This window comes from Falco punctatus, assembly GCF_963210335.1.
Source record: "Falco punctatus genome assembly, chromosome: 2".
NCBI lineage: Eukaryota > Metazoa > Chordata > Aves > Falconiformes > Falconidae > Falco > Falco punctatus.
In genome coordinates, this window is record NC_137581.1 from 95588847 (window position 1) to 95614659 (window position 25813).

The 25813-nt window shown below is 41.9% G+C and overlaps 1 protein-coding gene across 3 annotated transcripts in view; it reads left to right on the forward strand.

Moving 5' to 3' along the window:
* The window catches only part of ARHGAP6 (Rho GTPase activating protein 6), a 344557-nt gene that overhangs the window by 171294 nt on the left and 147450 nt on the right, over positions 1-25813 (forward strand). Inside the window, exon 1 of one of the 3 annotated variants that reach the window (XM_080376887.1) lies at positions 3752-4079. The exons of the other annotated variants lie outside the window; for them this stretch is intronic. Coding sequence (XP_080233013.1) covers positions 4035-4079 — 45 coding nt within the window. The 5' untranslated portion in view covers positions 3752-4034. Of the gene's footprint in view, positions 1-3751; positions 4080-25813 lie in introns of those variants that run through there. 3 annotated transcript variants of the gene reach the window in all.

Here is a 25813-nt window from a genome sequence, read left to right on the forward strand (position 1 = left end):
TTGAAAGGACATAAATTGTCCACCAGCTGTGTAGGTTTCTTCCTGTGGACTAGGGGAGCCTAAGGTGATGAGCTGGGATGGAGGTTGTAGGTGTTTACATTTAGGTGAGACAAATCCATTACTGCCCTAAGGACCAAGCTGGCTTTCCTCCCATAACAGGGTGGATTTGGAAACTTTTTCCTACCTCATCTGGTGTGACATCAGACAGCTTGAGTCACTAGTTCCAGGAGTCATGGCAGAGAAGTGGAGAAGTCACTTCTCCCTGATTTCATAATTGTGTGCTGTCTGCAGTTGTATAGCTACTTTCCTTTGTTTAATAGCAATTAATGTTGAGAAAGCACTCGGTTCATAGAGTAACATTGTAAAATCAAAACCTGGCTTCATTAGTGATCAGCACAGTGAAATTGAATTACCTACTCATTTCCCAGCTGCTGTGTTAGAAGCAACCAAATTTTAGCTGAAATATTATTCATTCTTCTTTGCTGTTGTCAACAAGAAATGATAAATAGGAGGGAAGGAGTGAAGGTTTCACTGTAATCTACATTTGCAGTTGTAAAGCACATTACAGCCTCTTAAGGCAGTGTAAGGGGGAATCATGGAAAGCATTAACAAAAAATGCAAGGCAGCAGTACCTCATACAATAGAAATGATTTAAAATTAATTACTGAAAAATTTCTGGTTTATATTGTTCTTTCTTGATTGAGTAGCCTTGGAGTGAATATTCAGGAAATTAGCTGTTAATGCTTTGTATCACCTGTTAAAGAGAAGCTGACCTGGAAGGTTTACAGTTCCCAAAGTGAGCTGCATGCATTCCTTGGGTGCCCATTATCAGGTAAATAAAGGAGGAAGGAAATTTGGAGGGAACACCAGGGAGGAGTCATAAATAATGTGACTATGGAAGGAATGTGGAAGGGGAAAAGGTAGTCAGAACTGCCATGAAAGATCCGTATGTTAATCCTCGTTGCTAAGTGGTTTAAAAGAGGGACGGTTGATTGCAAGCAACTGAGCAGTGCAGCTCAGTAGGTTACTGCTCATTGCAGACCCGTGGTGTGCTCTAAATCCTCTGCAATTTGAAGTCAGATGAACTCCTTGGCCACCATAAATACAGAATAGGCAAGCTTTGTTGTCACAGCCACAATAACTTGCTTTCAAAATCCAGACAGCTTTTGTTTTAAGGTCTGGCCTTTGAAAATACCTTCTGTAATTAGCAATTAGTTTTAAATTTTGTTACTAGGTATACAAAAGTCTTGAACTGTACTGTGAAATTCCCGATAGCTGCTACTTACCAAATACTTTTAATAAGGTTTCATGAGATTTTATAAATGAAATGACTTTAAAAATCTTTTATCTGTATTTTTCATATTGCATGGACAGAAAAAAACCTCATCTAGTAAAGCTGCATTTTTCTAGGTCGAAACCTCGTGCCCCCCCCCCCCCTCCCTGACTGTAAGTTTTTGCCCGTAACTCTTCCCTTATAGTTGTAAAAAGTTCTGATGCACTTTCCTACTTACATATTCTTTATTTTTAATCTTAGCTGCACCAATGTAAGAACCTGTCACTATTACAAAGGTGCTTCCATGCACGCTCCTCTTTTGCCCCTGGTATCCTGCTCCCAGCTGGACAACCTCCCGCTTTCCTTTCTGCGAGCTCTGGCACTCATCCCATCCCTCAGAGAGCTGATTCAGCCTGCTAAATGGAAAGAAAACCGTGCGCTCCATTTGCTGTATGGGGTTTGAGACAAGCGCCCAGGCAGAGGGAAGAGAGGCAGTGGCAGCATGCGGCTAAAAGTGGGGGATGGGGGATGAAGGATGAGGGTGACAGGAGCCAGACTGCTTTATGGTTGGCAATGAATTGCTAGGTCAAACGAGTTCAACCTGCAAAAACCTGCAAAACCTCACCTTTAGTTCTTCCCCTCTGTGGCTTCTCCCTCTAGGGGATTCTTCACCTTCCTGGCTTTATGGTTTTCTCCCTTTTCCTAAACTAGGTTTCCTCAAAGTTTCTCATCTGCCCCTTGGCTAATCATTTTCTTCTTTGCCTTCCAGTTGGGGGTTTTTAGGCTCCTCCATGCTATTCTTTTCACCTCGGGGTGTGTATTGAAACATGGTGGTGCCCCGCTCCCCCCCCCCCCCCCCCCCCAATGTTTTAGTCCTTTTCTGATGTTTAGCATTTCCTTGTCAGAAGATGGGGCTAAAAAGAAGGTGGTGATGCTGTAGAGCTTGAGGGTAGAAATCCTATCCACCTCTCCCCAGTCTAGTTTGCCTGCTTGCTGTTGCTTTCTGTGGTCAAATGCCATAGTTGCAGAGCGGAGGAAAAAACGTTTGGAATAAGAACTTACGATATATGTAGAGTTCTTGGGTTGAAACCATCTCCTTTATATAAATAAAAACCAGAACTTCAGAAGGGAAAATGAGGCCCTCGGATCCTTCCTCAACACACACCTGCTTAGGGGTCCTGATGATTTGAAAAGTTTGATATGTAAGTTTTTTTTCTGTTGGATGCTGCTTTCCAATACGTGCTCTGCAACTGCTCAGATATCTACCCTGCCTCATTTTCCAGGAAGGGGAGTAGCACAGATGGTTCACCTGAGAGGCAGAAATGGACTTTATGGGTAAATGCAGATATTGTATTCTTTGTTCATCCCAAGTTAACTTAAAAATAACTCCCTGTCCTGGAAACTCCTAAAAATGATGTGCTCTGCAATAGGAATTAAGATCCACAGAAGATTCATAACTGGAAGCTCGTTGGGTACAGTACATCATCATCAGAGCTCTGGTTCAACTGATATATCTTTCAAGCATGTATTTTGAGTTATTTTACAATTGTTTTCCCAAAGTACCTTTTCTTTTTCCCCAAAAGAACTATGTTACCTTTGCTTATTAGATAATGTAACACGCTGGTAACACATTTACCTAAATTGTAGTTTGGAAACAGTAAAAGTCATTGATTTCATAGGTGTCATGTAGCACTAGAATAAGGCCACTTCCTCCGAGAACAACTGCGAGTAGTGGGGGGAGTTACTGTGCTAGCCAAGATTAGTGCAAAACATTGAAAAATGATTAAAAAGATGGAGGAGGGCTCAGGAAATCATCTAGCCTGTCCCCGGCCTCACTCTGCTGAGGTCATGCCTAACTGAGGGAGGTTTATGTATTTTTAAACACTTCCATTGATGGAGATGCCGTAGTCTCTCCAGGCTAGTCACTGCTAATTATAACACAGCAGAAATCAATTTTCCTTCAGAATTTGTTTCATCTTCTACAGTTTGTGTAAATACACACTCAGAAGATGATGAATAGGCCGTGGAACAGCACTTCATTTTTCAAACCCTACGTGTTAAAGAATCATGAGCCTCCGCTCCCAAATCGCGCATTATAAAAGCATTAATTAGAAAGTTAAGTTTATTTGCGCCTCACTCCTTAACCTTTCGGTCCTCGCCCGCGGGACCGGGCCGCCCCGCCAAGCTCCAGGTGCTGCGGGGGGGCGGTGCGGGCGTCCCGGATGCTTTGCCCTGGGGATGCGGGGCGGGACCGCGGGGGCTCGGTCAGCGCCGCCGCGGGGCACCTGGCCCGGCGGGGACCGCCCGCGCCGTCCGAGCGGGGCACGGAGCGCCTCCCCGGCGCCGCCCGCCGCTCCCCGCAGCGCTGCGGGGCTCCGTGCCGCGGCGCCCCCCGCAGGAGGGATCCCCTCGCCCCCCCCCCCCGGCGGGTGAGCCCGCAGGTGCGGGCCGGGCTGAGCGCCGCGGGAGGGGGCGGGCGAGTCACCGGCGCGGGGCGGGAGGACTGAAACCGCCGCCCCTCCAGCGGCGCCTCCTTCCCCTGCTCCCGCCCGGCTCTGCCGAGGGGCTGCGGGCTCCCGCGGCGGGGTGGGGACGGCCGGGGGCGGGCTGCGGGCAGGAGTTGCGAGGAGCGGCGCTGTGGTCGGGGGCCGCCGGGCGGGAGCCCCGCGCTGCCGCCGCCGCCGCCGAGGGCAGAGCAGCGCCCGGCGCCGCCGCGCCGCGGGGAGGGGAGGGGGAGGCAGCGGCCGCTCCGCCCGCGCCCATGGGGGACTCGGTGTTCAGCGAGAAGCCGGCGCTGCGCTACGCGGTGAGTGCCGGGGCGGGCAGGGGCGCCGCGCTGCGTGGGACGGGCTCGGCCGGCGGGGCCGTGGGGACGGCGCCCACGTGTGCCGCGGCCGGCGGGTGGGTGGGCGCGTCCGCCCGCCAGTCCGTGCGCGGAAGCCGCCCCGCGGCGCCGCCGGGGCTGAACGGCGGCTGGGGGTGTGGGGGTGGCGGCCCTGCCCCGGGGGGGACCCCGCGCCCCGCCGCGATGGACACGGCCTCGGCTGCCCTCCGCTCTGCCGTGCGGGAGTTCCGCGCTTCGCTGTCGGTGACATGAGAATATTTTTTGAACGTTAATAAAGAAGGGCGAGGGGAAGCTGGGCTGCAGCCGCACGGAGCGCGGCGGTGCAGCCTGCCCGGGAGGCGGCGGGGGGAGCCGGGCGCCCTGGCGCGGGGAGGCGCTTTGGGGGGTCCCGGGCGCCTCGGCCGCCCGCCTGTCCCCTTCCGGGCTGGCGGGTGCGCCCCATCCACAGGGGAGCCCTCCTAACTTGTTCCGGCACCGCTCTGGTTGCATTTGAGATAATAGCACCATATTTTATTATTTCCCTCACAAGAGCTTGTGCTGTTGAGAAGCCACTTCCTTTCTACCGACCTTATTAGGAGCATTTTCTCGGTTGCTGGGACGGCAAAAGAAAAAAAAAAAAAAAAAAGAGAGAGAGAGGGGGGAAAAAAAAAAACCCGCGTTAAAACAACCAGCTGCCTCCTCTCCTGAAGTCATAAATAAGTGCTAGAGCGAGTAATAGCATGCGAGGTCTGATGCTGCTGTCCTTTACACTCATGTAAATAGCGAACAATTTTATTGCTGGCGGTGAGGTTATGCAGGAGCTGTCAGAGCAGGCTTGCTTTTCTGGTCCTGGGGAGCACCGCAGCCAGTATTGCCGGCATGGGTTGATAAGTTTTTGGTTGTTCTTTTTTGTTTGTTTGTTTGTTTTTGTTTTCTCGGGGGGGCAGTTCATGTCCGTTGTGTTAATAATCTTATACCCACTCAACTATAGATACAGTGTAGTAACACTGCAGTTTTTAGAGGTAATGGCATGTGTGCTACAATAGTTACGCAGAAGCAAATACGTTTTGTATCATGTATGAGTAGTGATGATGATTTTACTGGGAAACTAGTTATCATGCATCAAATGAATTGGGACCTCTTCATTTAATGGGAGAATTGCCCCATTCATATTTAGACACATGGCAGAGCAGTGCTGGTCACGTCCCATGCTAGCTCCATGAAACTTTTATTACTTCCTGTGATTGTACTTGTCAGTCTACTATTAACTGCTAGTTACAAACACGTTATTGTTTCTGTCAGTTGGGTATCAGTCCATTTTCTTGCCGGCAGCAGATAGTGCATTAAGTTCAGGTCAGCAGGCGTGGGAAGAGAAAAAAAAAGAAAAAAAAAAAACCAGCCAAAAAAAGGGTGGCTGGCTGTCTCAGATGACCATTACCACTGTTGAAAAAACACTGTTCTTTGATTGCTCGATCTTGCAGCAAAGGGGAAATTGTGCACCTAAGAATAATACTTTAAAATAAATTATTTTTTACCGTTTTAAAGATATATTGCAATAATAAAGTAACCACACATAGATACATCTAGGAGGTAGGTGATTTTTGCAGGTGATGTTACTGGTTTGCTTGGAGAATATGAGTCTGGATGCTGTGTGTTATCCATGCATACGCTTAATGTGAAGTCTGTGAACAGCCTAATTGAAAACAAATGCTTGTTGACCTGCGGATAAGCTAAGACTTTAGAGCTTTGTTGGATTGAGGCCTTAGTAATTACTGCTTAAATGTAATTTAGTAATATTCTTGTTAACTTTCAATAATTTTGTGGTGTAAATACAAATCAAGTTCATGGATTGTTTTGATAACTGTGAAATAAAAAATATACAGTTCTAGTATTTAGTAGCAATTAATTTTTTGGCAGAAGAAATTCTGCTTTTTGGGACCAATAATTAAAAGTTTAGTGATTTTCATAAAAGTGCATAAGGAAGCATCTGCATTAGCATCTTGGTTCAGCTCGGCAGTGTGCATTTGAAGGGAATCTCCCAGTCTTCCCCACTCGCCTGCCTTGGTTCATGTCTCTGAGCAGTCCTGGAATGTGGGAAACGGCGGCTTTTGTTCAGGTGATGCTGAACTGGGGGATGTGCTCCTGGTGCTGCCCGGTGCCTGGAGGGTATTCAAGACTTGGGACCTAGCTAGAGTCAGCTTGAGCGTAAGCTTCTGAAATTTGTCTGGTTTGGACATGGAGTCCTCTCTATACCAGCTCCCTGGCTCTGCAGTGCAGTGCTGCCAGTGCAACATGATAATGTAGCTGTAAACCTACAGGGACGCCATTGCTATTCTGAAGCTTCACGGCGTATTTGCAAGCATAGCTTATACAAGCAAAGACTTAGTAAAGACTGTAGTGTCTGTGGGGATGATCACATAACCTATAGTGCGTTTGATCCAGCATATATTGTGAGTGGGATGACTGATAATTATGTCACGGTTCTGCTTTGAACTCGTCTTAGGTGTTGACTCACCAAAACGTTCCAGTAGGCAAAGAGATAATTTTAACCATTTTGTTCAGTGAAAAGTCGGTTAAAAGAAATCAGCCAGGGAAAATGAATAAAAAATATCTTGCTGAAGGAGAGTGGTTAAAAGAAGGGGGAGGAGGGGAGGGGGAAGAAAAAGAAGTTAACTTACTCTGAGTCACAGAAAAAAAATTTTTCCCCTTCTAATACCTTTTCACCGGCCCAGAGACCTCTTCTCCCTTTCTCATATTTATATCCATATAATATTTTTAAGAAAACTTGTAGAAAGTTAAATATTATCTCATCCTTGCTGTGTCTTGCCTGGACAAGCTGTACCATTTAATATTTAGTCCTAGATTATTTTTACCTGCCTGCTACTCATCCAGCTGAATTCACTCTGATTTACAAGCTGGTTTTGCTATTGTGGTGTTTATAGCTGATAGTAAGATCTCCAAATGTTCCAGGAACATTTTTCAAATTATTTCATTGAGAAGGATGGTCACCTTTTTGACTTGAGATTTCATGCTGTTGGTTCCTAAATGCATATGGGCTTTTTTGTTGGTGGGTTTTTTTGGGGGTTTGGGTTAGTTTTTGGTTTTTTTTTTTTTTTCTGTTTTCATCTTAGCAGCAGTTTAATGGGGCAATTAAAACCTGCTTTGTGTATTTTGGCTAAAACACTAGAATGCAATATTGTACTTCCTTTAAGAGATCCATTGATAACTTGAAATGCAATTTTTTGCATATGTGAAGGAAAAGCCTCAAAATAGCCTCAGGTGTTGCCCAACCAACTGGCCCCTCAGTGGTCCAAAGCAAGAAGCTTGAAGTATGATCTGGTTTGGATATAGCTGTTTTAATCTTGGTGTAGCATCTTTAATCTTGTTTTATCTTGAAACACTTACCAGAAGGGATTTCCCTGAAGGGAAGGAACGTTTGCCCTGATGAGGAAATACTGGCTGTCTCTAACCAGAGAATATGAGAAAATGGGGAGGAGCTGGGATTTGGAAGCAGCTGCCATGACCTGTGGGGTACTGTGGGGGATTCATCTGAAGAGAAGATGCGAGACTCTTCCTTGTGGCCAAAAATTGGGAGTTCTGGCAGCCAGAGCAGAAGGGATGCGTGGGTCCCTGGAGGACGCAACTATGAGTTGGTTTAACCCTCTGAATCCATCGCTGACAATGACGTCACTGCCAATTCAGATGTCAGAGAGTATTTTGGGAAAAGAAGGGTTTTTCCCTCCCTCCAGCAGTATTTGGGGCATTGTCATGTCTTGTGCGTTGGCCCAGCCTGCACCCAGCTGACCCTTTGCTGGTGTGGTGAGCAGACTTGCTGCTTGCTGTTACCATCTTAAATCCATCAGTCTATGTGGAAGGATGGAGGAAACAAAAGGAACAGTTTGTGAGGGGAAACTATGACACTAGTGAACCTCAGAATGCCTTCTGGAGCATAGAGGGAGTTAAAAAGAGGATAACAGACATTTTCCTTTGATGTTCTAGTTTTAGCGATGCTAATTTTTACTTGTAACAATTACATTATGGAATAATTCAAAATGGAATAGTGAGATATGTGTGTTGACACTGTACAACTGTAAGCTAGAACTGTAAAAATCTTGTGAGGAGGACCCGAGCACTGATATCCTCCTGTGGGCTTACTTGCGTTTTGCAAGAATCCACTTTTCAAGAGAATTTCTTGCCTTTCTGATTTCAAGACACATTGGCTGATGACTTGAGCCTTCAGCTCAAGTCATGGATTTTAACAACAAAATTACATGCCGCAAGCAGACCACTTTTATTACTGTGATTGCAGGAAATCCTACAAGTAATTTATCTTACAGGACTAATAAGTGTGCTGCTGTCACCTAGACCATTTGTCTGGTTTCTTTTTCTTCCTAGTGTGCTGACTGGCAAGAAGCAGTGCAGGAGCAGACCAGACTGGTGCATATCCAGATCAGCCATAGTGTACACGTGCAGTCAGGTTTGGTGAGGTGGAGGACGGGCTGCGGGATTCAGGCAGTACTCAATATGAGAATAAGTTCTTGCCCACTGCGCTCTAAAACTTAAAACATCTCTGCTCCATGGGAGGTAGCTGCTTATTTTCTCATATTCTGAGTACTCAAAGGCAGAGTTATGTCCTTCAAAAAATTTAAATCACTCTGTAGGTGCTGTTTTCAAATTAGGAAATTGTGAAGAAACCTTCTAACTTCATCAGATAAGCAAGCTAGAGAATTAGTAGCAGAGGTATGGTTAATGTGAAATCTCTGGCATCTGACTCTTGGATTTTATTCAGCAGGGGCTTACGCTGACTTCATGCTCATTGGATCTTTTGCTGGAGGAATATGATCTCTGATGGCTTTTGAGCTCAATCCTTTTCTTCATTTGGGTGAAATTCCCAGTGTCGGTGATGATTCATGCTTACGCTTTTGCAACATTTGAATATATATATATTCCTATATATAAATATAGGAAATGAGCACTATTTGTCGCTCAATAGTGAACACCAAGGCCAAGCTTTGATTGGGATTGATGGCACCTGAAGTGAGTCCAGCCAGCTGTTCTCTGCTATGCAGAGCAGTTAATGCCAAAGTGCTGGGATGGGGGGAAGTCAGAAAGTGAAGAGCTCTTGTGTGTGTCACGGGCTTTTAAAAAGTTGCAGAATGTAGATTTCAATTCATATCAGGTCATCTTTTTTACAGCGCTTGAACTCTTGATGTATTCCTGGGGCTTTCCACACATACATGGATACGAGCATCTTTCCTCTCATGTGTGCAGGAGAAAAGATGGGGCAGATGCAGTTTGAGTTTGACAAGGTTTGCTAGGTCAGGTGCAGACCCATGCTGATGTGGTCATATTGGTCTGTCCCTGGGTACTGGCCCGGAATAGAGGTGGCCCAAAGTATGAAGAAAGTGGCCATCCTGTCTATAGACAGCAGAATGTAAAGCTTTCCTTCTATTCAATTTCTCTGCCTGTCTTTACGTACTATAATCCATCACTGCAGTGCAGTTATGATTCTTGTAATAGTATTTACAAAGGTGCTGTTTAATAAAACTCTGTGTGAGTGGAGTTTCAGTGTTTTTATTCAGAGGCACACAATCATATTGCTCTGATGTGGTGGTATGTTTTCCTGATACAATTTACGCTGATTTTCTTTCTCAAAGAGGGAATGTAATCAACCAGCAATAGTGTTTTGTAAAGCTGCTGGATGGCTGAGGTTTTGAGCTCGTGATGCTGAGGAAGCCTGTCTGAGCAGCAAGGTCATATGTGGCCAAAATCAGCAACCTGTGCCTGGAAGGAGGGTTAGCCATGCAGATGAAGTGCAAGATGAGAACTGAGGATTTCAGTCTCTGTTGTGTTCCTTTTTGGTGATTTTTGAGCAAGGCTCCTCTCTGGTCCTGTTTTTTTTTTTTTATTATTTGTTTTTCTGCAGAAATACTTTTCTTCCTAAATGGACTGGCATGTGGAAACACATGCTAATCTTTTAAAGTTGTTCAGATGTGAAGGTGGTTTGATACAGAGCTACCCTGAAGTGAAAACGTTCGACTCCATGTGGTCAGTATTCCCCTCACAGCCTGATGGTTTGTATCTTGGTTCTTTTTCCCGGAACCTTTTTGAAATTCACGCGGGCACATTTTTATACTTCTTTCAGCCTGAAGAGCAAAGCTGTGTAAATGGAAGATGATTGAGGTCACAGATATGTTTAGATAGTTGGTTCTACTTTTATTTATCTTCAGCTGCTAATCAGTTACCTTGTATGCCTTGAGTGTCTGCATAGTACTGTGAAGGAGGCTACTTGCTTGAGAGATTTGTTTTTATTGACTTAAAAATAGTAAAGTAGTTTTGCTAGCCACAGCTTTTCGAAATTTAATTTACTTAGAATTAAAAGGACACTTAAGAAATGATCTGTTTTACATGTCAGGCTTACAGGGTTTTTTGACCGCTTTTGAACTTCTTTCATTTGTCTGCCAAGTACCTCTGCTGTTCACAGAGTAGTATACTTGTGCAAGAGCCGTTTGCTGCTCTTGTTCTAATGCAATACCTGTACCTGCAGTAGAAATACAGCTGAACTCTCAGTGGCTTGGAAAAGATGTACTCAGCATTCAAATTTTACACTATTCCTGCCTTTCTGCGGCACTTGAGAATGTAGAAAGCCATATCAGTCCGTGCAGTGCAATGGCTTTTTCTCATCTAGGGAATAAAGGAGTTGTGCATGCATTATATTGCTTACAAGAAGAATTTGGCAACCTTTCTGTAGCAAGTCGTAGCTGATGAATCCACATGGTTCACACAGAGTTTCTCTAAAGGGGTGTCAAGTATTAATGCTCCCTTGGGAGATACCAGGGTCTTATTGGCCATGGCTGACTCAAAAAGAAAAATAAGTAATGTTTTTCTAATGATTGCTATCTAAGCATTATCGACAGTGCACAGTTAAAAGAATTTCCTGAATTTATCCTCCAGTAAATCAGAAAGCATTAGGAATTGCTAATGGAGAATTGAATGTTACAACTTAAATAGATGGTAGTAGCGTTCAGTTGCTAAAGGACAACATAAGTAAAGTCTGGGTTTGTTCGGGCCTTGGTGCTCTCAGGTATGCAGGAAGAGTAAGTAAGTGCTGATCATAACTACCTGTAAGATAAACTGATGTTATTTCATTCTTGGATGCTGTACATTTTTGCAGCAGGCAAATGAATCTTTGGAAATTATACTGGAGGACGTTTGATATTTCATCATATGATTGAACTGTTTACTTTTCAGTGTAGTGTCTTATATTTTTGTGCATTACTTTATCTGAATCTGGTTATCAATCACCTTTGCTATGCTGGCTTGAAGGTAGATGACCCTATGATTTTTATAATTGCTGCTGTGCTGTGTACTTCCACTATACTAGAGCCAGTCTTCACTGTTTATTTTTTTAAATCAAGCATCTTGAATGGCTAAGTATGTCTATAGGTACCTGGTGGGCAGCACCCAAACTTTGGCCCGAGTGTCGGTATATCCTGAACCTTGCAGTTATTTTCTTTCAGTGTTGATAAGGGTATAATATTTATAAAGGTTTACATATTTAGAGTTGATTGCATTGTCTGAGTTGTTAGATTTGATTGAGAGACCAAGATTGGGTTGTGTTTGATGTTGATTATTTTCTCCTTTTGCCTGTTAGTTTGTAAAAGCTCCTGTTATGCTCATCTATACGTGACTTGGCGTATAGATTCAGTATCCTTGCAAGCTGAAATTCTCATTTGAGTAGATTACTGTACTTTTTCCAGTCTGGTCCTATTAATAAATATCCTGAGGCTTGAAAAGCAGTTTGTTGTTTAAACACAAGCTGTGGAAAAGAATGTGAAGATCATCGTTTGATAGATGGATATTAAGCTTGCTTCGAAACTTGGAAATACGTTCATACTTGACAGGTGGGGTCTTGAAAGAACATAGTATGTAGTGCTATCTATATGAAAACCAAACCCATAAACAAATTGTGTAGGAAGAAAACCATAGGTACTTACAGCTTGGTCCTGTTCTTGCTGAAGTATGTCCCGCTCTTGAAACAGATGTTAAGTCCAGCTTTGTGCAGAGGCCACACCCTCTGTTTCCCTTGGCAAATTGTCTTGCATTCCAGTGACCCTCTGGGCAAAACATCCTTTAATTGGTACTGTGGCCTTAAATGTTTCCTTTTTTCCTCTGTGGTAAATTGTCTGTGTCCTATATCATTGCAGGCTGTCATTAATATTTGCATATTGTGATTATAAAAGGCTTTTGTAGCTGCATGTAATTGAATGCTGGAAATACTCCCCATTTCTATGGAAGTTATGTTAAATAAAAGCAAGTGATTTATTTTAGTACAGAGTACAGTACTGAGGAGCTTGTGGCAGAATGTCGGAGATTTTGTTGGTTTGCAAGCAGAGATATTTGAGTAATTGGGGAACCCCCTGATTGCTTCCTCTCCCAGATGTCTCTTTCTGTGGTCTTTCCTTTTAAGTGCTTTCGTACTCTGGTTGATAGCCCTTTCCAGCATCTGAGCACATCTGGGCAAGTGGTAGAAACAGGTGGTAGAAGAGAAGGCACATGACTTGGCTTTTTCGTGGAGGCCTTTCAGAGTTGCAGCTGCTGAATCTCTTAGTTCTTGTGCTGTCTGCAGTGTCTTGCAAAGGTAAGGGTGGAAGCAATAACCGGGTGGTTTCTTTCAAGCCACGAGAAGCAAAGGTGAACCTCAGGAGATGCTTTTCCAGTGAGAGATGTCACATATCCAGGTCTTTGGAAGATGTACATATCTCAATGGCATATTTTCACTGGAAATATATGATGTACACCTGCATACCTCTTAGCATCATCTGGGTGACAGGCAGTGCACCGTAACACTACTGTTCAGCTCTGGAATAGGAGATTCATCTGCTGACCTGTGTCCTTGTAACCTCTGAGTTGAATTGCCGTGGTGCTGCATGCCTGGACAACTGTTGGAGGAGCACTGGAGACTGTTGCTAGTAGAGATGCAGCACCATGTAGCAGCTGAGCATTGCATCCATCGCTTCCAGTTCTGCATGAGGTACAGAAGCCTAAGCCATCCAGGAGCAAAAGGCAAAAGATTTCACCTACTCCCATGCAGTGTCACACGAGCCTGTGAGTCAGTCCTGTTGTCAGCATGCCCTGGCAGTTTTGGATTTAAAGCCGTTGCATTTTACAGAGGCAGTTTGTAGTTCCTCTCCGGCAGAAAGTGAACTCCTGCTCAGTTTGAGTTTCAAAGCACACAGTTTTTTCTGTCAGGCAAGGATCTTGCCTGTGCATTGTTCTGGGCTCCTCTGCTTTCTTGTGGATGTGTGGAGCCCACAGTTGGATGTTCTGGCTGGAAGAAATGAAGTTGCTAGTGATGAACTTTGTTTTCAAGATTAATGAGGAGCCTCAATATGAATTCCTCTATAAATAGTTATGGATCTTTCTTTCTTTCTTTTTTTTTTTCTTTTTTTTTTTTTTTTTCCATGCAATTGTCCTGAAATGTATTCAGGAGGTTTGATTTTAGATTGATGTAAGTCTTAAATTTAGTCTTAAGGCCACGGGAAAACAGACTAATTAAATGCAAAGTTGGGAACTTCACTGCCGCCTTACCTGTCTTCATCCAGAATGCGTCTGCATTTCAGTCAGGTTTTTCCATGCATGATTACACAGCCCGTGTGAAGCAATGTCAAATTCTATATTTATGAGAATGTCAGATGATAAAAGTGTTGCAACAGGGCAGAATTAATCTCCATCAGAATCACAGAAGAGAAAAGGGGTAAAAAAGAACAAACTTGAGTCCTTTGTAGTTGTACGTTACTCTGTCAAATGTTTTTGTTACTAAATTTAACAAGGAGAGTGTGAGTTGCTTACGTTTATTTACAAAAGAGATGCTCTTGTCCTTTCTGATTGCTGATCAGCTGATGATTTACCTTCTGGCTAATTATTTCTTTGGGAAATTCTCCCTGCTGTGAGCTCTCTAATGGAGGATAGTTATTGCAGTACATGTGGTTCATGGCATTGGAAGTGGTCCTTGCAAATCTTTAATTATCTGATAGCACTGTGGGAAAGCCTTCCTTGATATGAGAAGTCTGGGAGACTTCCTTTATTGAGTCTTTCTGAATTAATCTGGACAATTTGTCTGTCAGTGTTACTGAACAGAATCATGTATTTTACTTCTGGAGAGGGTATATAATGGTTGGAGAGTACTTAAATCCTTCAGTGCTGGAACAGCATTTCTGGCTATAAATTAAGGTTGTCATATCGTACCTCTAGTCTGTAAATTAGACTGAACTGGAGTCAGGATTGTGAGTCTTCCAGCAGTGGGATGAATTTGGGTTTTTCCACTGTGTGGCACACCATTTTGCATCCCTTTTCATTTACGCATTTCCATCATCCATTTAAAGTCATCTATTCTGTGTTTGCATTGTTGCAGGCTTTGTCAAATGCAGGTAAGCAACACCTATTTTTGTGCCTGTAAATACGTCACGGTGCCATTCAGACATGTCCTTTGAAGTGATGGGGAAAAAAATGGCACTTTGGAGTCTCAAATTTGTTGTCTTTCAGTGACTTTTAGGTTTTTATAGCTGAATGTGAAAAGGTGCCTTTGCTAGGAGCCAGTCCCGTACACTTAGCCAGCTGAAACCTTGGGCTGTGCTTTTTTTTTTTTTTTTTTAAATATGTGGTGTTGCCCATACAAAATACTCAGTAATTGTTACTGTGCAGCAAAACTCTTGAAAGGCAGTTGCACCTCCCTTTCTGCTCTGCAGGGCTGAAAATGGTGAAGGGCAGTATTTTAGTCCTTGGAGTAAATAGAGAGTAATTGAAATGCACACTGAGAGTAGATCTGATGACTAGCAAGCTACTGAGTTGTTTTTTCTGTCTCTTGAGCATAACCCCAAACTGTTTGGCAAAAAATATTACTGCCAGGAAGATCCCTTGCAGTTGTTATCTATGACTATAATGTGGTACCTGTTACCTTAACTTGCATGTAGCATTAAGCAGAGTTTACTTGTATCTGGCTCATTTTCTACCACTTGTTTAAATTACTTGCCCTTTATGTAGAATTCATGCCTGAAAAAGGAATTGCAAGTGAAGAAACATCACTGAATTCCTTTCCTTTAGTAACATGTTCCTGAGGATGGTTTTTTGTTTATTGCTTTTTTTAAAGTTCTCTTAAATTCTGTCTCTTGCAAGAAAGTGAGAAAATGAACCATTGTGAAAAATAGATGCTGTATAGGTTGTCCAAAACAATGTCATTAAAACACTTTGTAGAGCACATTATCAACCCAGCCGATCCTGTATTGTTTCTAGTGGAATATTTACCATTTTAAAACAGTTTTCTAGTCTTTACTACATCTTTGGTGTTATAATAAATATAACAATTGGCAATTGATAATTATTTACTTTAATGTGTGAGGTTTTGCACATTAGGTCATCCCTTTCATTAGAAGTCACAGGAAATAGCAGGGTTTCCACTTCTTCCAAGTTATGGGTGTGTGTGTTCATATTTAATTTGCTAACATATGTTCTCTAAGATAGGTTTGTTAGAACTGAGATCATACTGTACTCCTTTGTCAACTATATTCCTTTTGATTTTGCTGGTGTCATTTTGCAAGGTGGGGCTTTTGTTTGAACCCTTCAAATTCACTTGTGCTGGAGGGCTTCAGCTGCAAAGATGTAGAAGGTTGACGTTAAAATTATTCCTTTTGTTTTCCCGCTTGTCTTGTACGGATTGTTACTGCATTGTGTGTGTTAGTCTTGTGTGTTTGAGACACTTGTATGTTTGATCTCTTATCTAACGCTGTTCTTCTCTTAAGGGTGCTAGTCAAGGTTTCATTTTACAGGGATGAATGTGTTGTTTGCTTACAAATGCGCTATCTAAAGTTTTCTGAAACGCTGCAACTTTGCTTACACTGAAGTCTGGAGTGAAACAAACTTCATCTTCACTGAATGCAGATTTCAAACATTGCTTCTGAAAATCCCAGCATTCGCATGGCTGCTTGACAAGGGTAGGGATGGTTTCAGTGTATTCTCTGAGTTGCTTGTGAGGTCTTTGTTTAAAATAAGTTTTTTCCTTTTTCCTTTTCCGTTGATACATGGCCTCACTTCTGCCGCATCGTTCTGTGCGTGCAGCTCCGTGCACTCCCCTCTGCTCCCCAGCACAAAAAATAACTTATGTGGTAGTACCTCTTTCTTCAGTGCAGGCATCTGAAACATCTGTTGGAAATTCCTGGGTTAACTTGTATCTCTGAGGTTTGTTTTAGGTTCTCGAAGCTCAGGGGATTTTTGAATTGGGGTGGGGTGGGGGTGGTTGTTTTTTTTGGGGGTGTTTTTGTTGTTTTTTGTTTGGTTGGTTGTGTTCCGTTCCCCCCCAGTAATCCAGCCAGTAATTTATAATGAAAACTCAAATTGTGGAATAATTGGTCCTTTTCTTCCCTAAAGTGCCTTGTATACTGTTGTTATGTCCTGTATAATTATTACAGTTGTGAACGTGGGATTTTGTCAAACACCTTTTATCAGTATTTTTAGTTCTCAGGACTTCATTAGTTCTCCTGTGGTCAGGAGGATGTTTAAATCCTGTTTCTGTTACTGATTTCATTAAAGCAGCATGTCCTATAAATTTCCTTTAAAATCATTGACAATGTATACTGCAAAAATTTGGAGTTCTTTTTGTATAAACTGATAGTGGTGTGTGCTGTACTAGAAATACTAGTGTTAAAAATATGTGTTTCTTAAAGGCAAATTGCAAACATTTTATTTTCTTTCTGACAATCAGCACACAGGTGGAGTTGAATATTTGAAAGGAAACGGTTGATCTGAAACATACCTTGTAATCTTAAAGCTATTTTAGTTAACTACAAATCAGAAGCAGAGTATACCCCTGTTTGGGCAACCATGCCAGATCCCTAGGGTAACGTGTTGCCCCTTCTCTTTTTTAAGCATGTCAGTTCTATGGTTTTAAATGAAATCAGATTTATAAACTGATGGGAGCAGAGCTTGTACATAACTTGTTCTGTAAAGTGTTTACGCATTTTGGTGCATTTAGAGGTAATAGTGGTGGGAGTACGTATGTATGTCCTTGGTTTTCACAGATAACGTTGTTATGTTCTTGGTGATTCATCTTGCTGTTTTCTGGCATGAAACTTTTGTTTTTTTGTTGTTTTGTTTTATTTTCCACTAGTGGTAATACTACTCATTTTTCTGTTCACTCAGTAGAATTGATATTTATCTGTTAAGGATGCGAAAGGAAGGGGAAGAAGAGGTGGTCACATTTATCTGGGGATAAGTATCTGCAGTTAATGGAGTTACCATAAGGAATTAAGGTGTCTCGCTATTTGTATTCTTTAATTCTGCTTGAACTGGCCTCTACCTATCCTTGTGGATACATCTTAAAGCAAGCTTGAGTGCAACTTAAACAGGGGGTGGCTGGAGCAACACAACAATAAAGACTATGACTCATCACCATGCATATTCAGGTATTTGGACAGATATTTAACTCTTAAGTGAAGTTTCTTAATCTGGCTCTAAATAAGCAGATAAAGGAACAGGTCTTTTTGATTGCGAGGTTGCTTTTACATGAGCTTGCTTTGAATCTCCTCAGGACTTCTCTGCTTGAATCGGAAGTGAGAAAATAAATGGCTCTGTATTCCGTGTCACCTGCTATAGTTACGTTTTATGATGAGGTTTCTTTGCATTGGGATTGTCCTTTTTGTCTGCGTTGTGCCGCGCGCAGTTCAGATGGTCCCAGCCCTATGAGTGGTGCTTTCAGCCTCAATGATGTTATAAATAAGCAAATCTAGTGAAGACTGAAGGTCAGAATTATTCCAGCCCTGCTGCATGGAGCTGCTTTGAGCTACAGGAGCATTCTCATTTGTTTCAAATAAGGAAAATAATGGTGTTTTGGATGGGCACTCTAGTCTTACTGATAGTTTAGTTGGGTGTCTTCCTGAGTTCTGTCCTGCCACTAGCAGCCAGTCACTGCAGGGCCACCACCTGTTTGGCCAGCATGTGCCAGTGTTTGATGCATGCCCTCTCTGAGTGACTGTTAAAAGAGTTCCTTGTGTGGAAGCTGTGCTGACGTTCAAAAAAGAGCTGAAAAGCCCTATCCTCTTGTGTTTGGTGAATGCTGAGTCTTTTCAACTAATTGCCAATGGCTTTGTGAAGACTTCAGCTATGGCTTTGTTTGCTCAGCATCACTGAAAAGCAACACTTGGAGACTGAGTTACACATCCATATTAATCTTTCTGGCTTATAAACAACCCTGCTGACACAGCCACATAAGTGAAGTCCAAGCTAACGTGCAGACCTGCCTTCCCAATATGTTAGCAAGGAGCAATGCTCAAAAGATGTTTCTTTAGGAAAATAAATCCTTGTAATCACAAGCATGTCTGCTTTGTATCTTTCTCTTGCGTGTGTGTGTGTGTGTATATATATATATATATAAAAACAATGTATTACAGTTTTGTTTGTACTTTAATGCTGTTTGTATATATTGTGTGTTTTTTTGTTTTTTTTTTCTTTTTCTGCTGGAAGTATTTCATTCAAGGTTACCACAAGATTACCAAATCACCACATTATGACTGGTATTTAATAAATGTCGTTGGCATCACCGCCACATGAGAGAGCGAGCCAGGCTTTCTGGTTGGCCTCTTGAGGGTGTAACAGAAAATTGTCTTGCCTTGCTAGAAGATGCTTAAGTTACCTTGCTGAGACCAAGTTCAGTTACCCATTTTGAATTCTTTTCTTTGTGAGTACAGGTATTTCTTGTATCCTGTAAAAAGAGTAGCAGCATGTCATGTTTTGATGCAAAGTTAGATTTGCTGGTGTCATATCTAATTGTGACTGTGGGCTGTTGTGGTATTTTCAGTGTTTGTGTTACTGAGACCTCACCTGTGAGTTTTGGACAATTATTTCTCAGAAATCCTTTTCCTTAAAACCCCTCCCTTTTCAGGGGTAGCTTTCCACAAAAATAATTTCAAATAAAAAGAAGGAAGAAAAAAGAAAACTGCAGTTTTGACAGCATCAGAAGTAATCACATTAGTTCTGGAAATGAAAAATGTACCAACTTGGAGAAGAAATCAAGGGCCAAGATATATGTATCAGTAAAGCACAGGTGAACTTACAGTAATAGCACTGATGCACTTTTACTCACAGCTGTGCTTGCAGAAGCATTCTTCTACAGTGCATAGGCTGAGTCTGCATAAAAGCAATTTATCCAGAAGTTTTTCAGATCATATAATAGTTGTGACAGCCTGCTTTCTGCTGCCTTCTTTTGATGCTTGTGTCCCTCTTCCTTGCTTCAGGATCAAAACTGAGTCTGCCATTTGACCTTGTGCTGGGGAGAGTCTGTGATGACCCTACAGACCCCCTCTTGGTCCTGTGTTTTCATATTTTGTCAGGAGTGTTTGGTAGTTTCCTGGCTTGCTTACACGTCCCATAGGTTTATATACCCTTACATGTATTTAATTTACTTTCTAAATGACCTCTGACACATGTACCTCTAGTCCTAGTAAATCTATGTAGGTGTAACTTGAGCACCAAGGAAGATCGTACAGTGGGGGGGGGGGGGGGGGGGGGGGGGGGAAAGAACATTGTTTCTTGAGCTCCTTTAGGCATCTGTGTGCACTCCATTGCTTCAGTACACATCTTCCTCCCATTTGTAGTAGGCTTAGATTGTTTTTAGCACTCACACTTTACTCTGTTTCCTGGAGACTGATGCGATTTAGCACTGCAGAGGGACCAGAGGAAATGATTTCTTGACTGAGTCTATTAATTATTGTTCCCCTGAGAATCTGTTTCTTCTCCAGAAAGAATGGCAATAGCAAACAGAAAAAGGACTCTGGAAACAAGCTAGTGAAATTATTACTCATGAGTATGGCAAATTAGGGGACTGATCCTTTTCCTGAAGGTTTCAAAGAAGCATGTTCATTCTGTTTTGATGTGACACTTTATGAGAAAATCAGTCTTTGAGCCTGTGATTCTTCATACTTCCTTGAAGCTTGAAAGTTATTTCTGTGGAAGGAAAATATTTGGAAAGTTTAGCAAAATTCTACTTGGCCAATATGTAGGAATGTAAGACATGGGGGACCTCCTGGGCTGTGGATCCCTGCCCCTTTCTGTTGCACACAGCTACGCATAATCCCTTACATAAACGGAGTAGGCTCTATGTCTCAGATGCAGTTGTTTTTTTCTAAAGTTTACTCCCAGCTGAAGGTCTCTTCCAGAGCTCTGTGACTGATAGTCATCTTTTTCATATTGGCCTAAATTTATTCTTGGGGCAATGTGAACCTTTAGCTTAAACTGCAGTTTTTCTGCCCTAGTACTTATCCAAGTTTTTCCCCTTCAGTTTGTTTTGGTTCAGGAAGAGGAGCTGGCTCTTTGATGTGATGGACAATTTAATTCTGTGCCTCTACCTAGAAACTGTCCTTGGCACTGGTTGCTTTCTTCAGGTGCGGACTTCATGCACAGTGGAAACAAGTGGCTGCCTGGGATAGCAAAGTGACAGAAGCTCATATCAGAGCCTGAAGTCAAAGAGAAAATGTCCTCTGTCCTGATCTGTCCCCCACCCCAACTATAAATGGAGCCTGAGCTTAGCAGCTGACATCAACATTACAGCGTTCTTCATTTAGATGAATGTTGCCCTTGGTGACCTTTTCAACTCGTGGCTTTTTTTTTTTGTTTGTTTGTTTTTTGTTTGTTTTTGTTTTCCCATCTTTTAAATAGGTGCCCTAATCAGCTTTATTCTGTAGTTCCTCAGAAGCATCATCCCCTCAGAGACTGGGATCTGCTGCTTCCGCAGGCGGAGGAGGAGAGGGAAGCTGAGCACTACCTCACCTTTCTCACTCTGCTGGAGTTTCTCTTGAAGTGTGTTTTGCACCGCTCCTGGGTTTGGGGACAGAAGAAGAGGTAGCATTGGTAGGTAGCAAGCTATAGACATGGGCGGTGAGAAAGGAAGGCCCCTGCAGCCCCCTCACCTTTGTACCAGTGCCCCTGGCATGGCCCAAAAACTTCTGGTACTTGGAGTAGCAACTGTGGAACAAGCTCCTAGATGCTTCCCTACCAGATAAACCCATAGTAAGTGAAGCAAATATTTATTGCTGTGGGGAAAACTTTTACTCATGTGAACAGATTTCTTTTGTTTGCACCACTATTACTATGACAATAACTGATTTAATTTGAAGGAAGCCTCCAACTTTTACATTTCCCTAGCAATAGTTATGATACATTGTCAACAGGAAAACTGCATTTCTGCTTGGAATGTAATATATGTATTTGGTGAAGATGACTACAACTTAAGAGAAATAATGTGAGCTTATACAGTCTCTTTCCTCTCCCTAATTAGTTTGCTTCACTGTTGCTATTCTTTCTGTTTTGCCAAACTTGAGAAAACAGAAAATGAGATTAAAAAGACACAGAACAGCACATACTGTTTAAAGCAAACTTGTTTCAAACTGAGTTAATTTAAAAATTACATACATTTTCCATTCATATTGGCTTTATTTCTTTCTTATGTGGCTGCACTTAAGGTTTAAAATCATTATCTTTGTGCTGTGCACGCTCACCAGGGATATGTTGCTTTTTATGGGGGAAATTAATTCATACCTGTAAATGTTTTTTTGCATGTCATGAATCTGAATGGGGAAGAAGAGGAACAGATGTATGTATGCCTCATTGTTTAAAGTGTAAGTGTGCCAACTCTCTCCTACATCTTTTTCCCCAGGGCTGTAAAGTTTTAGTAGCACTTAGCAAAGGAATTACATGCCAATATGATTTTAAGGACAGCATAAGGCATTTTGAAGTAATGACTCATGCGAAGTGTTAATAAATACAACTGCACTCATATTGCTTGAAGCTGCCTTTGTTACACTACAAAGGTGAGAGGTGCTTCTGAAATGCCAAATCAAGATTAAACTGTCTTCAAACTTGTCCATCTGTAAACATCTGTCTAATGGAGATAAGACTCTTCTGTTAGGTCAGATTGGCTAATTCTGTGTCCCTTTTTGGCAGAAGGGCTCCACAAACTTATTAAAGTTTTAAAAAGCTTGGTGAAGTTCACAAAGTTTTCGATTTCTCTATCACTGGAAGTACTTCAAAAATGGGTTGTGAGGGAGTTTTGCATGTTAGTTGTGCTTCCCAGCTTGTTCACGGGGTGCCAGAAGAGTGTGGGAGTGGTGGGAAGGTTATTCCAGTTATTGGTGGCCTGGAGGGCCTCCTGGATGATGGGGTGGAGCAAAGACCTGTGCACTCGCCCTTGTCCTGCTTTATGTTTCCAGGCGAGGTTTAAGATGTGAGGTGCAGTGGGATGGTGTTAGGAGTCTGCTGTAGATGTCAGGTTCAGCTTTGGTCTAGAAGTCTTTGATGTTGCTAGAGAAAGAAATATGACTGGGAGATACATATCTATGGGAAACTTTTATTTCTTGTGGAAGATACTATTAATAAATGATAGGAAGGATATTTCTGGATGTAGTAGTCACATACTTCTTCTCCTGATGGTTATTGAATGAAAAGACCACTCTATTTCAGGCTTAGCTTTGGTATGTAGGAGCAACCTTTGTGGAAGAGTTGACTATGAAAACAGTCCTGGAACAAATGTTCTTCACTTAATCTATTTCAAATAGGAAGTTGAACAAAATACAATCAGAAATTAAAGGAATTAACTAAACTGAAGAGATCAGGGGAGACAATTTTTTTTAAAATAACAAAGTCCCCAAACTGTCAGAACCACACATAAAACATTTTTTTGGAAATGCAAATGTAGGAATAACTGCTTCAGAATAAAGGGTAAGCAGGGATCTGCAAAGCAAGCTGTGGCTTGGAGCTTAAGGGCTGTGAAAACTGTTGAAAGTCAAGCTCAGCTGTTTACAGAGGGAACTGATGCAAATTAAAGGTGTTCTTCCGACAAGAATGGGGATGGAAATGAAGCCACAATGCATTGAAAGTATCGTATACCGTAAAAATAATCTAGATATGATTGCAAAGCTAGATATATTTTCTACCTCCACTCTCAATAGAGTGATTCCATTGGAAATGCTATATTAAAACCAAGATAATTTGTGTTAATTGAGAGCCTGAAAAATAGAATCTCTGATTTAGGAATAAAACCTAAGTTTCTGATGTTCTCAGGATACGGGAAGCATATGATAGCTGTCCCTAAATAAACGAAAGAATGCCACAGGTTCAAAACCCCTGTTTATATTTTCTTCCTCCTAGCTATATTGAATGTTCTTGTAAAATATATTACTCTCTCTCTGCAAGTCCTGTGTTGAGTGTGTCATTAGGCATCGTCTTAAAATAGTGTAGTGGACTGACACATAAAACTTAAAATGTGATCTCAAGCATTTTTGATAAATCAGTCATTTCAGAGCTGGTCACGTATGACTGGAGAACAGCAAATACATTTCTTGCTGTGAAGCAAAAATGTGACTCTGGCACCTATAGGTTGATTATTCTGACATCTGTTGTGTGAAAGACTTCAGAACAAGGAAATCATTATTAAAGACAAGGAATAATGATGAATAGAGGATGAGAGGAAAATGAAGCATAATTTTGCCATAGCAGATTGTGCCAGAATAATTTTGATGGCTCTCTTTAAATTGTTGCATTTCTGAGAATGTGTGGGTGTTGTGGTTTGGTTGTGGTTTTGTTTTGTTTTTTCTTTGTTTTCTAAACACAAGCCTTGTAGAATATATCGGGCATTAGATTTTTGGTAGAGAAAGGTTCATACCATTGCAGAGAGTACTCTTACAGTTTCACTGGGAATCTGAGTACATTTCCAGTGCCCCACGTTCAGGAAGATAAATTAATGTCTGAAGGAATTGTAAGAAAACATTTACAGACACAGAGGTGCTATCGTCTTGAGGACTGGAGAAGAATAACTTTGCTTAGCCTAGTGAAAAGGGAAGATGAGAAGGGTGTGATTATTATCAATTAATATATCAAGGGAATAAACAGAAAGGAAAGCAAATTCTGTTACAGCAAATGAATTATAAACTAGGCATAAATAAACTCAGGTTAGCCATTAGGAGGCTTCTCTTATGGAAGCAGGGTATTTCTTGAACAACCTCTCAGTGAGATAACGCTCACCATCCTCTTCTCATGTTCTCTTATCAAAAGTGTTGTCTGGAATAGGAAATAGTCTGCTGAGGACTTGTGGGGTCCACAAAAAGTATTGGTTTTCACAGAAGGACTATTTCAGATTAAAAAGATTTGCATTGAGGAATTTGTGGAGGTTTCTGGGTAAAGGATATTAGCATTGTGTGTATTTGTTCACAGGCTCGTGTTCCGCTCTGAATAAATGAAAAATAGAGCCTTGAGTATCCATGGAGACAAAATGTGCTGGAGGACATGAAAACTGGAAAAGTTATAAGATATTTTCATCTCTAGACTTTTTTATTGAATGGAATGTATTTACAATGGGGGCAGATCACTTTATAAGACATAAAATCTGATGTACCAACTGGTCTTCTGGTCTTTAAAAGTACCTTAATAGTATGAAGGCAAGAAATGAGAAATTAAGCAAAAACTGGTAAAGTGCGTTTGGAAAATGCAGATTGAGCTTTAGTGTCACTGGGGCAGAAAAGTAGCTTGTAGTTTCAATGCAATGATTTAATCCAATTCCATTTTTCCCACTTCCCCTTTTTTTTTTACCATTTGTAGGGTACTTTTAAATTTTCATTTTATTTTATTTTTTTAAGGTTTCTGCTAAGTGGAAGAAATGTCACCTGGCCATCCCTTCCCTTCCAGTGAGGAATGAGATGGTGTTTTTGTCCCCATGTGTATGGGGACGGAGCACATTTTGATTCTCATAGAGGGATAAAGAATAGCCCTGGGAAGTACTAGCAACCCAGTTCAGCAAATATGTGAGGGTTTTTTTGTGTGTGTGTGTGTGTTTTTTTTTTTTTTTTTAAGACAGAAGTTCTGCAGCCTTAAAAGGACTTGTTTAAATTTTTGTGTGTGTGTGCTGAATATGTCCAGTTTGTAAAGAGCCAGTGCTTCTCGCATCCTTTTAAAGTGAAAATTATAGAATACTTCACATACTGTTTCTCACCAAAATGCAGATTCTATCTCTTGCTACAAGTGGAATCATAAAACTGAATTTAGTGAGAAACAGCATGTAGACTATTTTCATAATTCGCCATTTAAAAATGGGTCGGGAGGCCAGGATCTGTTGGCTTCTAACAACCATGACATAGTGCACTCAGAAGGAATCCCCTCTCCTCCCCCCTCCCCCTGCAAACCTAAACAAGTCCTTTTAAGGCTATATGAGAAGGGTGGCCGATAACTAAGGATATAGGTGCTACGTAAATCATTAAATAAGTGAAATAAATAGTATGAGGACTGGAGTAAAAAGAAAACCAGAAATGGCAGCAGAAATGCAAAACTCCTTAGAAATTAGCTGGAGGTTTGATGCATTTCATGGCTGCTTTGCCTTAAAATTGATTCAGATGGTTGGGGAGTGCATGGTATATTCCTGTTGTATAAACATAGCTGAGCTGGGGTCTCGAAGAAGGATTTGAAGTGTTTTACAAACACTTGGGAATTGGCTTCCATGAATTGCTAAAGAATGTAGTGATGGAGGCTTTTTGAATTTAGGGCATATGGTTTGCTAATGGGAAGCTGAGTGGCAGAGCGCTCATTTGCCTCTCATTTTGAATGCTTCCTTAGCTTATGGCTATTTTGTAGCAGGCAAATCCTGTGAGCTCGTGAGCAAGGTGAAAAATGGGACTGCTGCTGTA